This window comes from Panicum hallii, chromosome 3 (assembly GCF_002211085.1).
Source record: "Panicum hallii strain FIL2 chromosome 3, PHallii_v3.1, whole genome shotgun sequence".
Classification (NCBI taxonomy): Eukaryota; Viridiplantae; Streptophyta; class Magnoliopsida; order Poales; family Poaceae; genus Panicum; species Panicum hallii.
Window position 1 is genome coordinate 39,828,600 of NC_038044.1, and position 14,298 is coordinate 39,842,897.

General features: G+C 51.4%; 1 protein-coding gene across 1 annotated transcript; it reads left to right on the forward strand.

The window, feature by feature from the left end:
* The first annotated feature begins 802 nt into the window (after positions 1–802).
* On the forward strand, positions 803–3,762 carry LOC112887659. Its single transcript, XM_025953897.1, has 2 exons — positions 803–1,462; positions 3,186–3,762. The coding sequence occupies exons 1-2, from the start codon at positions 1,180–1,182 to the stop codon at positions 3,566–3,568; spliced, it is 666 nt and encodes a 221-aa protein (XP_025809682.1). The 5' UTR covers positions 803–1,179; the 3' UTR covers positions 3,569–3,762.
* The last annotated feature ends 10,536 nt before the right edge of the window (positions 3,763–14,298 follow it).

Here is a 14,298-nt window from a genome sequence, read left to right on the forward strand (position 1 = left end):
CACCAAGGGTGTGAGTGGGGTTTGAGATATAATTTCATCGTCCCGTTCACGCGATGCTTCAACTCGTTCTGTATCACAATGGTCGGCATCAATGTCCACATACGTATCATGCATCCGATAATGAATAATACTACCGTTTAGGTTTAACCATCATTTTCCTTCCTTTGGACAAAGTAATTTTTCTATATCCGTTTCAAAATATAGCAACTTTAAGATTTGATTAAAGTTAAATATTTTTATCTTTGACTAATAATATCTTGAAAAATAATTAATTTTAAATAGAAAAGATTACATGCTATGATAGTTGATTTCATTATAATCAACTAATATCATTTTTATATTATCAATCTTTATGATTTTTTAATATCCATAGTCAGAACTTAAAAAATTTAATTTAAGAAAAACTAAACATAGCTATATTCTAGCACAGACAGAGTATTCACTTTCTTGGATATCAATACATGTACAATCTGCGATGCCAGTATTTTTCAATTGACCATCTGTAAGCATAGTGTCAAAATCGATGTTTGATAAGCAGAGAAAAATGAAACCTCGTTTTTTCACCACATCGCGGGTGCACGTGCTAGAGAGTAGAGATGATGACCAACAAAAGAAAAGAGTTTATCACTCGAGCTGTTCCATTTTGTTCCAGTCCTGGAAACTCTTCTGTGCGGTCGTGCTCGCTCCTGTTCCCATCGAATTCGGTCTCCTACCATCGACAAACGGAGGCTTCCTCCTCCTCCACCGTCCAACGCATCGCATGGCGGGCGACGCACACATGGCCCCGTCCGCGGCGGCCGCGTCGGCAACCTTGGGGCACGGCTCGCCGCACACGCACACGGCCTGGCCGCCGGTGCTTTGCGCGTAAGCAAACCACACACGCGGAGCTCCAATCCAACGGCTTCCCGACCCCCAATAAATGGCCTTGCCAGATCCAGCTGCTCCTGCAACCGCCACTGCGCAACCCACTTCAACACCGGCGGCAAACGACGGGCTTCTAGAAACCATCCTTGATTGACGGCCATCGATCTGATCTCCTAGCCCTTTCTAGCTAGCTGCCTCCCCCCGTTTCCCTCCTCTCCTCAGGATCCCCGCCCTCCTCGCCCGCCCGCGCGCGCGCTGCTCCCCTCCCCCGCCCAGTCTCCCAACGCCACCGGGAATCGGCGCCCGCCCCCAGCGATGATCCAGCTGCTGTTCGCGCTGCTGGCCGCGGAGGCGGCGGTGGCGCTGTCGCTGCTGTTCCGCACGCCCGCGCGCCGCCTGGCGCTGCTCGCCCTCGACCGCGCCAAGCGCGGCCGCGGGCCCGTCATGGCCAGGACCGTCGCCGCCACCATGCTCCTCGTCCTCGCCTCCTCCGGGTACAGCGTCGCCAAGATGAGGCGCCGCGCGGGGGAGCTCGGGCAGCTCACGCCCACCGACCAGGTGCTCGCAAGCCGGCACCTCCTCGAGGCGTCGCTCATGGGTATGTTCCCCTCTTGTTTTTGCTTATTAATAATCCGTGGATCGCGATTTGAGGTTTGCTAAGGTAACCGAAGGGGGGGCAACAAAACGGTCCGTGGATGATTGGATTACGAGTGGTTCTCGTGGTAGGACGCTTACGACTCCTGCCAATGTTACTGGATTTGTCGGTGCCAATGGCGAATTTGATTGTCAGCAAGTTATAATAAAATCAAATATGTAATTTCCGCGTATTATTGCGTCTCGTTTTGGTATTATTGACTGGATACATCATAGAGAATTGCAGGCACTTTTTCTCAAGGAAAGAGAAAAATTGGCTATTCGCCACGGAAGTAAACAAACCCAAGTTTAGTTTGCTAGTGCTATATTATCCTTGGTGTAATGCTAATTGCAGGCTATTGCAGTGGCCCAGTGGGATTGTTGATTTAGATATTATTCGCTGGAGTTGTACTTGTACTTGTAAAGCTGTGGTCATAATATTCTCGATTCATAACACCAAGTTAGAATTTGGTAAAGGTTCACTATTATCATTTTGAAGTTGCAATGAGTGACTAAGATCCATTGTTCAAGTAGTCAAGCTGCAAGGCCACATCTGAAGTTACAATGAAAAATATATTTGTGGATACGCTGAACACCATCTGGACATGGACTGGGCACTTATGTAGAGCAGATTCGCAGTAATATCGGGGGTAAATTATCAAATTCATGGTTTGGCCATGTAGGTTACTTGTGGATGCTAAATAGCTATCTTGTTGATACACTAAAGTCTAAACAAATGTCTAATGTCCATTTACTTGCTACCTAATATTTGTTGCCGATACCATTAACAATGTTATTTTCCTTGGTAAATCCAAAGGTCAAACTAATTGCATACTTGTATCATATCTGCACTTTGGATCAGGTTACATTATGATTTACCAGCCTCTTTGTGACATGTTTATCTGTGCTTCATGCTGCCTTTTGAAAGTGGAAGGGATAGCGAAATGGGTTCTGTAATTATATTATCTAGGGCTTTTGTTTCCTTTCCTCAAGATATTTTCTCAATATATTTATTACTCACAAGGCTATAAACCTTAAGTTACATGGGTTACAACTTACATATTTCTGAAGGAATATGTAAAATTTTAGCCCTAATACTCACTATCGAGTCTTTTTTCATTGATCAGTCATCTTAGCATCCTATGTACCTCCTCTAATATATGGAAAGCATGCTGTATTGATCAGTATATTTATCAATTGCTTTAGTTATACAAAAAAATGTTTTGCATTACAAACCCGCACAAATTGTTGCTTCTTGTTAGTGAATAAGAGGTCCATTCACATCTTAGCATTCCCACTGAGGCACTTCACAGAACAAATGATTCAGGTTCATACTAATCCTTTCCTCTGTACTACTACCCCATGATATAATATGCTTCACATACAACCCATTTGTACAAGTTTGTTCCAACCAGATTTTTTGACCCATTTATTCAAAAGTGAGTGACGACCCAAGATATTTGAGCCCTTTGATTATATGGTTGTTAAGGAGCTGTACGAATAGGTTGTATGTGTAATGTAACATGGGAAAGGAGTTGCTTGCCCTTTAAAGTAAATAAATAGACACGTTTCCCCTGTTTTCAGTCATGCATATTTTTGGAACTATAGTAATATGTTATATGTAGCTTTCTAGACTTGATTTTTTGTATAATAAGCAAAATCTCAGATGCTTGCTCTTTTTCTTGCAGGATATTCTCTGTTTCTTGGATTAATTATTGATAGGCTACATCATTATATTAGAGAGTTGAGAACGATGAAGAAAAACATGGAGGCTGTAACAAAACAGAGCAGGACATTAGAAGAAGCAAAACTTGGAGGCGCGGAGGAGATTCAAGTATACCAGAAAGATATTGCAAGTTTGAAGGAACAAGTGCAAATGCTCAAGGATCAGTCACAAAAGAAAACAGAGGAACTAAAAACTGCGGAAGCGAATTCCGTGGCTTTACAGAAACAATCTGAAGGTTTACTTATGGAGTATGACCGTCTAATTGCAGAGAATGGGGATTTAAGGAACCAGCTGCAGTCAATTGACCTCCGCGTGTCCCATTCTGACGGGAAGAAGAATTCGTAACAGAAATTCTGCAATTTTGAAGAGCCTGACGTACTGTAAATTTTGGGCCTATAGGATTAACTGGACCCGGTTTTGTATCGGGTATTCCAGTGTTTCGTAATCACTTATGTAATTGAGTAGATGGATGACATGTATGTATGTGCGGATCATTATTCTATATGGCCTTGTTATAGATATACTTCACTTTTGCATTATGATGCTTTCGACATTCTTCAGATACTACTAGGTATTTGTGAAATAACATGTTTGACTCAAATTTTTTTTCGTTCTTCTCGTCTCTTATGTTTTCTAGATGGTCTTTCTCTGATAAATTTTGTCCGAGCACTACTAGATTTATGGCCTATTACAAGTGTGAAAAAAATGTGGCAATAGGGTTCAAATTGTGGCAATAGGTAGCATTTGCATTAATGTTAGTTTGGTTGGCAGCTATTGCAAAAAACTTTGTTGTAATAGGTGCATTGCAACGGTTTTTATGTTTTATGTTTTGTTGCAATATTATGGTAATTGCCACACACTCTAGTGTTGCATTAGAGAGTATTGCAAGTTTTTATGTTGTGGCATTAGCATATATTGCCACGTAACTAGGAATTCATACAGTGTTTAGATGCAACTGATGGATACCGTAGCAATATAGGTCCTATTTTGCAGAGCTTCTACCGGGCTCGGGCTCCGGCTGCTCCAGAGGAGCCTCTCGGGAGGAGCCCAGCCAAACAAGCTTATAGTATTTGCCCACGACCAACATGGTGGCAATAGGATATATTGCGACACATATTTTACGTTGTGATAGATGTTATGGCCACACAAATTGTTTTATGGTAATAGTGTATAGTGCCATGGATACATGTTTGGTGGCAATAATTTGTTTTGCAATAGAAATTGTTTAGAGGTAAGGAAATATGTCGCAACAGAAGATAGGTCAAGGTTATTTAGTATTATGGCGTCATTCAACTATGGTGGCAATAAGTTGCTTTTGCAATGGAAAATATTTATAAGCAAGAAAAGATATTGCAACAAAATATTTACCAAGGTTACTAGGTACTTTAGCATCATTCAACATCCATGGCAAGAAATTGTTGTGCAATGATTGTGGTATACAATAGTGGCAATAACTCAATGCAACGAACTAGAATTATTGCATTTCTTTTTGAAACGGTGACAGGTATTTCACAATGCACATTGTAGCTGATATATTTGGATGTTGAATCATTTTTTCCAAAAAGAACAAAATACGGATTGTGGCACCATGAATATAAAATGAAGCCATCCATACAATCATTTGGTAAAAGTGCCAAATATATTTTCCAGAATAAAAAATAGTTCATAACTAGTGTTGGGTGATGAACAATCTTAGGCGTGGGAGTCTGCACATCTGTCTCAAAAGGCATTGCACTTCCTTGTGTCGACGATTTCCAAGTGATCCATTCAAGATGAAGGTTCCTGCTGCATAAAATAATTCATATGCGTTAGGAAATTTTATTATTGATTCACAGCCACATAAGTTCTATTAAGTCATTAGAATAAAACATTAGTGCTGCTATTAAATAGTAGTTGTACAATTGGTGGATACAACTAAATTATAAGGACAGTCCCTAGGAGGAGGGTTCACTGATGTACTGCTATAGTTGCTAGTTATCGTATATATTAGGCTAGGAAGGTATTGGCAAATAGGAAATCAACATTGGACAGGGAGCTCACCGATCCACCCAAGATGTAATGGTGATGGTTGAGAAGCAAGGACATGCTAGTTCATTGGCACAAGAGGGAGATGATCCAGATTTTACGATTGCTTTTGTCGGAGGAAATCTCCAGCCGGATGGCGGAATGCACCCGCCTAATCCTAGTTTAGGATGAGTTTGGGGGGAGACTTAGGAACGCTTGATCAAAGAGTGGATGAATACGGAAAAGGCACATGGATTTAGAGTGGTTTGGGCCGCCGGAGCGTAATACCCTACGTCCACTTGTATGTTGTATTGCTTGAGAAAGCTTGTGAGTCCTGTGTGTCCAAGAGAACTCGCCGGACCTTGTGAACCTTCTGAGTTTTTGAGAACCTGTCTCCAAGAACCTTGTGTTCTAACGAGCGCGCTTTCCCTTTTATAGACTAAGGGGAGTGCATACACTGAGCGGGGCCCCGACAGGTGGGACCGGCTATATATTAAATAATGCACCGACTGGAGCCTGTAATACCAGAGATATGGAGATCTTCCTCTCCAGCTCCTTCCTGTAGTCCTCTCCATCGAGAAGTTGATGTGCGTATCTACAGCCAGGATATGGTCATGTGCCGCCTTACCGGCACAGTACCTGCTGTCAGTGCTACGCACAGTGGAAGACGTGCTGTCACTGTTGGGCTAGTACCCTCTGACAGGCGAAGGGGCTGCGTTGACCCACCGTGCCGTCGCCCCCTGTACACTGTGGGAGCGCATGCCTCAGCTCTCCTGCAGTAGACCATCATCACCCCTTGCTCACACGCGCGGCGCTGTGAGTTGACTGTATGCCGCCTGCCCGAGTATAGTGTGCAGTGATGCGACGCGCCGCCTTGGAAACAGACGGGCTTACCGTGGTGCCAACATACCTGCCCAGTGTGTCAGTGGTAGGCCATGCCCTGTCGTGGGCACATGCAGCCCAACTACCCGTATTTAATGCGGTAGTTGGGCTGGTGTCCCACGGAGGGCCTTCTGCCATGGGCACGTGGCAGGGTTGGCCCTGCAGTCGCCTCCTTGGCAACTTGAGGCGGCACGTGGCGGCACCGGACCCCTTCCTGGGGGAAAGGGAGGTCCGGGCCCCCGAGGCCAGTCCAGATGGACAGGCCCATAGGGGTCTGGCTCCCACATGTGGCGGCGCCGGACCCCGCCGGGGGGTCCGGGCCTGTGGAGGCCAGACCCGAGCATCCTACCCTTGTGGGTACGTGGAGGAACTGGACCTATAAGAGCACGGGGGGAGGTCCGGAGACCATCAGCCCAGCTATCAGGCTCGGGCCGTACGCCTCGTCACCCAAAGGGCAAGGGCGAGGTCACGGATAGCCTTGCGCCCATCTGGTTGGACACTCTATCAGACGGCTTACTGACAGACGAGGCCCACGGAGAGGCAGATCTCCTCGCAGCGGACTACCACGACCTTCTGGTCGTTGAGCAGCTCCTTGGCGATGATCGAGGAAAGGCGGCCAAGCATGTGGTGGCGCATGTCCACCACGATGCGCTTGGCGTACACGCTGGAGCCAGACACCATCGCGCCCTTACCTGTGAGGCGGCAGCGGCGCGCTAAGGGTTTGGAGGTGGATACCCTAGCAGGAGGTACCCCTATCTGTATGTACCGACAGAGGCCACCGGGCCCACCTCGGGTGAGGAACGAACCCGCAGGTGGGGCCATATCCCAGCGTTGCGCCGGGTGGAGGCTTGTGCCCGTTGAGTAGGGGCAAGAAGGACAAATCCCCCCAGCGGGATCTCTGAGGGGTCATCCTCCGTCCGCGTTCTGCGCGCCAGACGGTTCAGCTTCTTGTCTCATTCGAGCATGTCCCGTAGCACTGGCGGTTCGGATTCCGCCTTTTCCCCCCCACCTCCAGCGACCGCCCCTTTGATTGGAGGGCCTTGGCCCACCGATCATAGAGGGTGAGAGATGGGGGCCTGGTGCAGGCAACCCTTCGGCTTCTCCTCGGTCGCCGTAGAGTTCGAAGAGGTGAGCAGCTTTACTTAAAGGTAGGCGCCGCAGAGATCCGCTACCTTTTCGCACTTGCCTTCTCCAGATGCCGCAGTGCCTGTTCATCTCCGCACGCACATTTGTGATCTACTTTTTGCGCTCGGCATTTCTTCTCCCTCCGCCTCCTTTCGATCCGAGTCCCCGCAAAGCAGCAACCTTCATGATGTCTTCTCTTCGTCATCCCCGCCGCTTCCAGCGCGAGAGCCAGCTTGACTCGGTGTGCCGTCTCCTGGGTTGGACCACGCCGGAGCTCATCGGGAAGATCCGGGCAGGCTCGACTCCCCTCAACGACCTGGTCGCGGGGGAGTTCGTCCTCTTCAACTCGTACGTCATGTGCAGGCTGGTGCCGCCGATCTCTTCCTTCTTCCTCCTGCTCCTGGAGGAGTTCGGCCTTCAGCTCCAGCACCTCACCCCCCACTCCGTCCTCCTCGTGGTGGTCTTCACCCACTTCATGGAGATGTTCGTGGGGGTCCATCCCTGCGTCGCGATCTTCAGGCGTTTCTATGCCCTGGTCGGGTGAGGGAGGAGCAAGCGCGAGATTGGTGCCTACTACTTCCAGCTCCGGCAAGGGATGGCCGGCTCCTACATCAGCGCCTTCTCCAGCGCCAAGTGGGAGGACTGGCGTGACGGCTGGGTCATCACCATGACTGATGCCAATGACCGCCTGGAGCCACAGACGGAAGGGCCCCTCAGCGATCGCAGCAGCTGGAAGGCCAAGCCGTCGCTGCCGGAGGAGCTCAGCCCGGTCCTGAACTAGGTCAAAACTCTGGCGAGGGGCGGCCTGACGTCCATGATGGTGCTGGGTGATTTCCTGAGGCACCGTATTGCACCCTTGCAGCAGCGATCTAGGATGGCCTGCGTGTTCACGGGGTTGAATGACTGCTGCAGGATCGTGCGCGGGCCCAGCACAAATCTGACCCGCGCGGAGCTGGAGGCCTCAATCCGGGCAATGACCGGCGAGACATACACCCTGGAGTCGCTGGTGCTCCTGAGGGGAATCAAGGCCCTGTGCGAGGACCAGGCAATGAGGTCGGCGGTCCTGGCGTCGATGCCGACCCTTGACGAGGTGGCCTGGGGGTGCGGCAGGTGGGACGTGACCCCAATCGTGGGATCCAAATCCCCGGTACCTCGCCTGACCGCCAGCAACGCGCCGACCAGGGTCCCAGTAGGTCCAGCCACGGAGGTCTGGCCCCCGCCGGGAAGGGGAAAGGAAAGGAGCCGGAGCTGGAGCTCCGCCACAAGCACAACGTAGGCTCCACCCCAACCCGGAAGGATGACAAGGCCCAGGGAGCGGCCACTACCCGAAGCAACTAGGCGGAGGAGGCCGGGTCATGGAGGCTCCGCCGCGGCAACGGGTCCTTCATGGGGGAGCCAGCCCCCAAGCGCCAGAAGACGGCGGAGCCGAGAGGGGGGCAGAGCAGCTCCCAGGCTCCACCTCCTTCGTCACAACACCTGCAGCCGCAGGGGAGGCCAGAGGAGGCGCGGCAGTCTCCACCGCGGCAACACACTCCACCACTGCGGCCGACACCGCAGCACCAGGCGACGCTGCTAGCACTACCATCGCAGCCTATCACACCCGATTTATAAGAACATAAATCGAGCAATCATATATGCGCCAGGATCAAGTCACGCATATATACAACAGATTATCAAGATATCACAACACATGTCACGAATGAAAGCGTATAAATTATAAAACGAATGTCTTTATTACAACTGAATCAAGAATCAGTTCAAGGAATGCGAAAGCGTAAAATAAGTACATGAAGAGCAGGGCGCCACAGGGACGTCAACTGGGAGACAACGCCTAGAAATCGTCGAGTCCGCCGATGTAGTCCTCCATGTCGCCTGGTACTGAGCAGCAGTCAAAGTTATCCTAAAGAGAACAGAAGAGAGGAAGAGGCAAGTGTGAGTACACAACTTGTACTCAACAAGTATAACACGAGTATGAGGCTCTAGGGTTAGCTGACTCAACTGCAGTAGCTTTTAATCTTGGCAAATTTTTATTAAAACTATTTACTATAAGTGGATGAATTACCATAAACCCATATTGCATAAGAAATTAATCAATATTAGTTAAGAACTACTGAGAAACCAACCAAACCAAAACCACCCGGGGAAATCTCCCTAATCAAAGGTTGATAACCCCACTAATCGAAAGGAGGATCTGGGCCGCTCATGACTGTGAGCATAGCTGATATATCAGTTTTACACTCTCGAGAGGTTGCACAACTTTACCCACAAGTCGTGAGCTACGCTAGTTGTTCATCACACTTCCTTAGGTGAGATGGCTAGCAAGCACACTACGAGACCGTTACAAAGGATCACGTTGGTAAGGTGTAACCGCTAAGTATTCTGGATCAGCAACGATGGGGCCCACCTCCGGGGGTACAAGACACACAGCACAGACCAAGCCGGAGGAGCAGGGACCATTGAAGCTTACCACCCCTCTTGCCCACGCAGGTAAGTTACTCCCGAACCAACACGGCCTAATTAGTAAGTCAAGACCGTCCCATTCCAGTCTTGTGGTTGTGCGGTTGTCCCAGGTAGTCGCTCTATGAACCGGTCCTTATGGAGAGTGGCCAACCAAGCACTAAGCACCGTGCTGGCTCCCTAAACCAAGTTTCTAACAAAACATCTTTTACGGAGACGTGAGCCACTCAAGCACACAGCACAGAGGGCCACGCTCAGGATTAAGTTGCATAAGACCATAACCAAATTTAATTAAAAAGGACCAAGTTTGTTATAGCGCAGCAACCTAGCACAACTAACCATAATGCAACCCAAAGGATATATATAGGATATAAAGTGGCTAGGAAAGTCCTTATAGGCATACAGTATTAAAATGCAGTATGAAATCGTATTAAAAAGTGATAGGATGTTCATGTTATACTTGCCTTCCTCGTACTCTCCCGGCTGCTGCTCGAACTGCTTGGAAGATGGCTGTTCCTGGTACTCGTCCAAAGGCTCCGCGTCTACTCACGATCATCAAGCATAGTCCACACATACACACATGCACAAATAATAGCAAACTCTAAGAAAACAGTACACCAATACAATAGAACAGCACACAAAACTGGCCTAGAACTATTCTACGCGTTACAATGATCGCGTGGACATAAAGAACACCTAAAACGGAGCTAAGACGCGAAATCTACGCTTGAAACAAGATCCAGGGACCTATCTGCGAGAAAAACTGGACTACAGGGGGGTTCTGGACAAAACTAGGGACCTAAATGTAAATAAAGGGTAGACACAGGGGCTAGCACGCGAAAACCCGGGGCTTGGACGGCGGGTTCAAAAACTGGAAAGCGTGGGGGTCTAAACGGGTAAAACAGGACTTGACTGCAATTTCTTTTGAACTAAGGGTGGACCACGGGTTGATTCCCGAAAGGGCAGGGACTTTTTAGCAAAACCAACTGGCTGAACCGGTATCTTCTGTTCTGGGCCCTTGGATCCGGATCTAACAGCGCGGATTAGATCTATTACGCGAAGGGGTACGCGCTCACCACGGCCATCCGATCTAAATTGAACGGTCCGGACCTATACTTAAACGAATCTAATCCAGATCGCAGATCTTGAATCGGACGGCTCTGACTCCATCTCACACCGAACCGGTATCGCTTGACCCGAACCACCAGATCTCGATCGCACGGCTCAGATCTACCTCAGTCTCGGTCTAATCCTGTCCGTTCGCCTTGGATCCTACGGCTCGGGACTACTGGGCGCACGGGCGGCGGAGGAGGTCACCGGAGCTCCCTTCCCGCGGCGGCGGCTCGCCGGAGACACGCGATTACGCGTTCCCGAGGACAATTCACGACGAGATCAAGCCTAGGAGACTCAGCACGACACGGGGAACCCAGCTGGGCACACGCGGGGTTGGACTTGGGCTCGGTTAGGGCATATCGACGGCGAGGGCGGCTCGGGGTGGCGGACATCGCCGGCGAGCGGCGTTCCAGGGGCTAGGAAGGGTCCCGGGCTTCGACATCTAGTGCATAAGCTGCGGGGAGGGAGTGTGGTGCTCACCAGGGGCTTGTGGTGGCCGGTGCTACAGCGGAGGATGGCCGGCGACGAGGTCCTGCGGCGGAGGAGATCGGGCTCTCGCGGAGGAGGGTGATGCCGAGGTGGCCGGGCCCTCTGGATTGCGGGGATCGATCCGGGAAGCTCCTGCGGAGGCGACCAAAGTGTTAAGGGGGCCCGCGGTCCTCCGGCGGCAAGCAATTGCGGCGGCGGCCGTGCTCACCTGCGACGACCTTCGGGAGAAATTCGGGCACAATAGTAGACCGGAGTCGAGGGTGAAGGGCGTTGGAGTTTCTGGGTGGTGAGGCGAAGCTGATGCGGGGGCTCGAGCGGGCCGGGGTGCGGTAAAACGGCGTGCCCACGGTGGCTCAGAGAGGGGGAACGCGGCGGAGCAGAGCGGGGGTAGCGCTAGGGTGCCTCGGGTCTTGCGAAGCTTAGGGTTAGGGTTCCAAGGGACGGGGAAACCCCTTTTGTAGGGCGGCGGGGTCCCATTGGCGTGCGGGCCCGGGGGGAAGAAGGTCACCGGAGATCTCGCGGGATGTTGCGCGCCGGGGAAGAAGGAGGAGAGGGGGAAGAAGGGCGCTGACCGGTGGGACCGCACTGCCAGAGAGAGGAAGGGGGAGAGCTGGCTCGGGCTGGGCCGCGGAGGGAAAGAGAGAGAAGAGAGAGGCGCGGGGCTGGGGAGAACTGGGCCGGGGCGCGGCCCACGCGGAGAGAAGAGGGGAGAGAGGGAGGGAGAGCTGGGCCGGGCCAAGGAGGAGGTTTGGGCTGCCTTCTTTCATTCCTTCTCCTTTCCTTTTCTTTTTCTATACTCTAACCATTCAAACAAATCTAGTTGAATTCAAGTAAATTTGAATTCAAACTCTATACACTCCACTCAAATAAAACCAATGCTCCATCATGAACACACAAACAAGTTGATCCTATCATAAATTTTAATTACTTGCGTTATAAGATTACTTTAAATGCAAGATAAATTAGAGAAAACCCTAGAAATTTTATTTAAGCCCAAATAAATTCCTTAAAATTTGGAAAAATTACATTAGGGTGTTACACAGCCTAGGCCGCAGACGCCACCTCCGCCGCTAGAAGAGCCCTCAGTGGGGGGACCCCACCAGACGTCCGGGGCATCTTCCTCATGAAGGAAGGGTACCCCGGTCACCCAGTGGAAATGGGGGTGGCGCGACTTCGAGTAAGCAGCTATCTCCTCGTGCTTTCCTTTGTTCTATTTTATTTCCAGATTCTAACCTCGTTGGTATATGCCAGGACCCCTTGCCCTGACAAGACCTCCGCGCCCACCAGTGAACAACCAGCCGGGGGGTCCGGCCTCTAGCCAGCTCCATCAACCGCCACCGGAGGTCCGGTGACAGCACGAGCAACTCCAGCTGCTCCACCATCCCCTCCTACATCGGTTGGGGCCCAACTCGGAGGTCCGGAGCCCGATGCAACACCCCAGGAGGTTGAGCCTGTACCCCAGGGGTCCGGGAACGCACCTCAGGGTGAGGCAGCCCCTTCCGACGCAGCAGGCAGAGAGCCGGACGCCTTCGCTGCACCCGGTGCCACGGCGGAGCCCTCCTCGACTAGGCTGGCAACAGAGGAGGCTGCGGCAACAGTGGAGGCAGCCGCAGCAGAGGTTGCAGAGGCCCCCAGCTCCAATCCGCAGCCCGCGCAGGAGGACGAACCAGAGGTGGTGTACGAGAGGCGCCTCCTCCCGAAGCCAGTGAAGGTTCCATTCTCCTGCCTCATGGCCAAGGGCCAACGGGTCATGGAGGAGATCGAGGAGGGCCTCCGACAGGAGTGGGAGGAGCTGGAGGAAGAGCGCCTCCGACTTTCCGACTGGGAGCACTGCCTGGGGGACCGCATCGAGATGGTCACCTCCCGCTACGCCGAGGAACAAGCCCAGCTTGAGCGGGAGCGTGACGACCTGCAGGAGCAGCTGCACAGGACCCTCGAGCGAGAGACGGCGGTTGCCCGGTGGGAGAAGGCGGCCGCCCAGCGGGAGAAGGTGGCGATCGAGAGGGAGCTCATGATGGAGGAGAGGTCGAAGGCTGCTCACGACATGGTCAAGCATGCCAAGGCTGTGTTGAGACTGATTGAAGAGCAGCATGCCGACCTCCAGGAATGGGAGTTGGCCGTGGCGCAGGAGAAGTCCAGCCTCGCCAACTACCAGATGGACCTGGCGAAGTGGGCACAGGGCCTCAAGGAGTGGGAAACAGCCCTCCAGGAGAGAGGGACAGCGCTCCAGGAGAGGGAGATGGCGCTCCAGCAAAGGGAGGCCAAGATGGAGGAACTCCTGGCGGAGCGGAGCACCGGGATCAACCGAGTTGTGAGGTGGGTCGATGAAACAAACCCCTCCCTGGATACCCTCAGGCTAAGTCCCATATAGGTCGCCGAGGCCCCTCCATCGCTTGACGCTGTCCTCCCGGTGTTGGAGTCCGCCACAGAGCGGTTGCGACACATGGAGTCCACCGTCCACGACCTCCTGTAGACCGAAGGGCGAGCAGTTGCCTGGGCGATGGCGGAGTACATCCTTACCTGCTTCTGGAGCCACGACCCCGCCATTCCGCTGACTCCAGTCCTGGTTGGCCCCGTTCGAGCAACGGCGGCCACCGTATGGGAAGGAGTCAAGAGGCGGTGGATATCATGGTGTCCTGCATCGAGCGCCGCCCTGGCCCTGGACCTGCAAGCGGAAGGGACCCCTCCGGACCACCAGAAAAATAGGAGTAGTTATTCTCTCTTTTTTTTAAGTAATGTAATGTTTTGTACGTGATAAGTCATGTATTTTCTTTGCAAAAAACAAGACTTAGCCTTTTTACGTATCTGTTTTGCGAGAAAACTTAGCCATTTTTTCGATTGCCAATTCTGTCGTGTCCTTTTAGGCCTGCCGAGGTCCCTTAGCCCCCTGGGAGGTAGTCGTGATGGATCGGGGCTAGCTACCATCAAATCGAGGTGCGACCCTGCACATGACTTAGAATCGTTGCTTAGCAATCTTTCCCACGGGGTCCGGGACCTTGCCAGCG

Bases quoted from the DNA above. Each gene is read 5' to 3' on its own strand.
- LOC112887659 (XM_025953897.1), top strand. From the start codon at position 1,180: ATGATCCAGCTGCTGTTCGCGCTGCTGGCCGCGGAGGCGGCGGTGGCG. The intron at 1,463-3,185 runs GTATGTTCCCCT...TTTTTCTTGCAG, and splicing joins CCTCGAGGCGTCGCTCATGG to GATATTCTCTGTTTCTTGGA.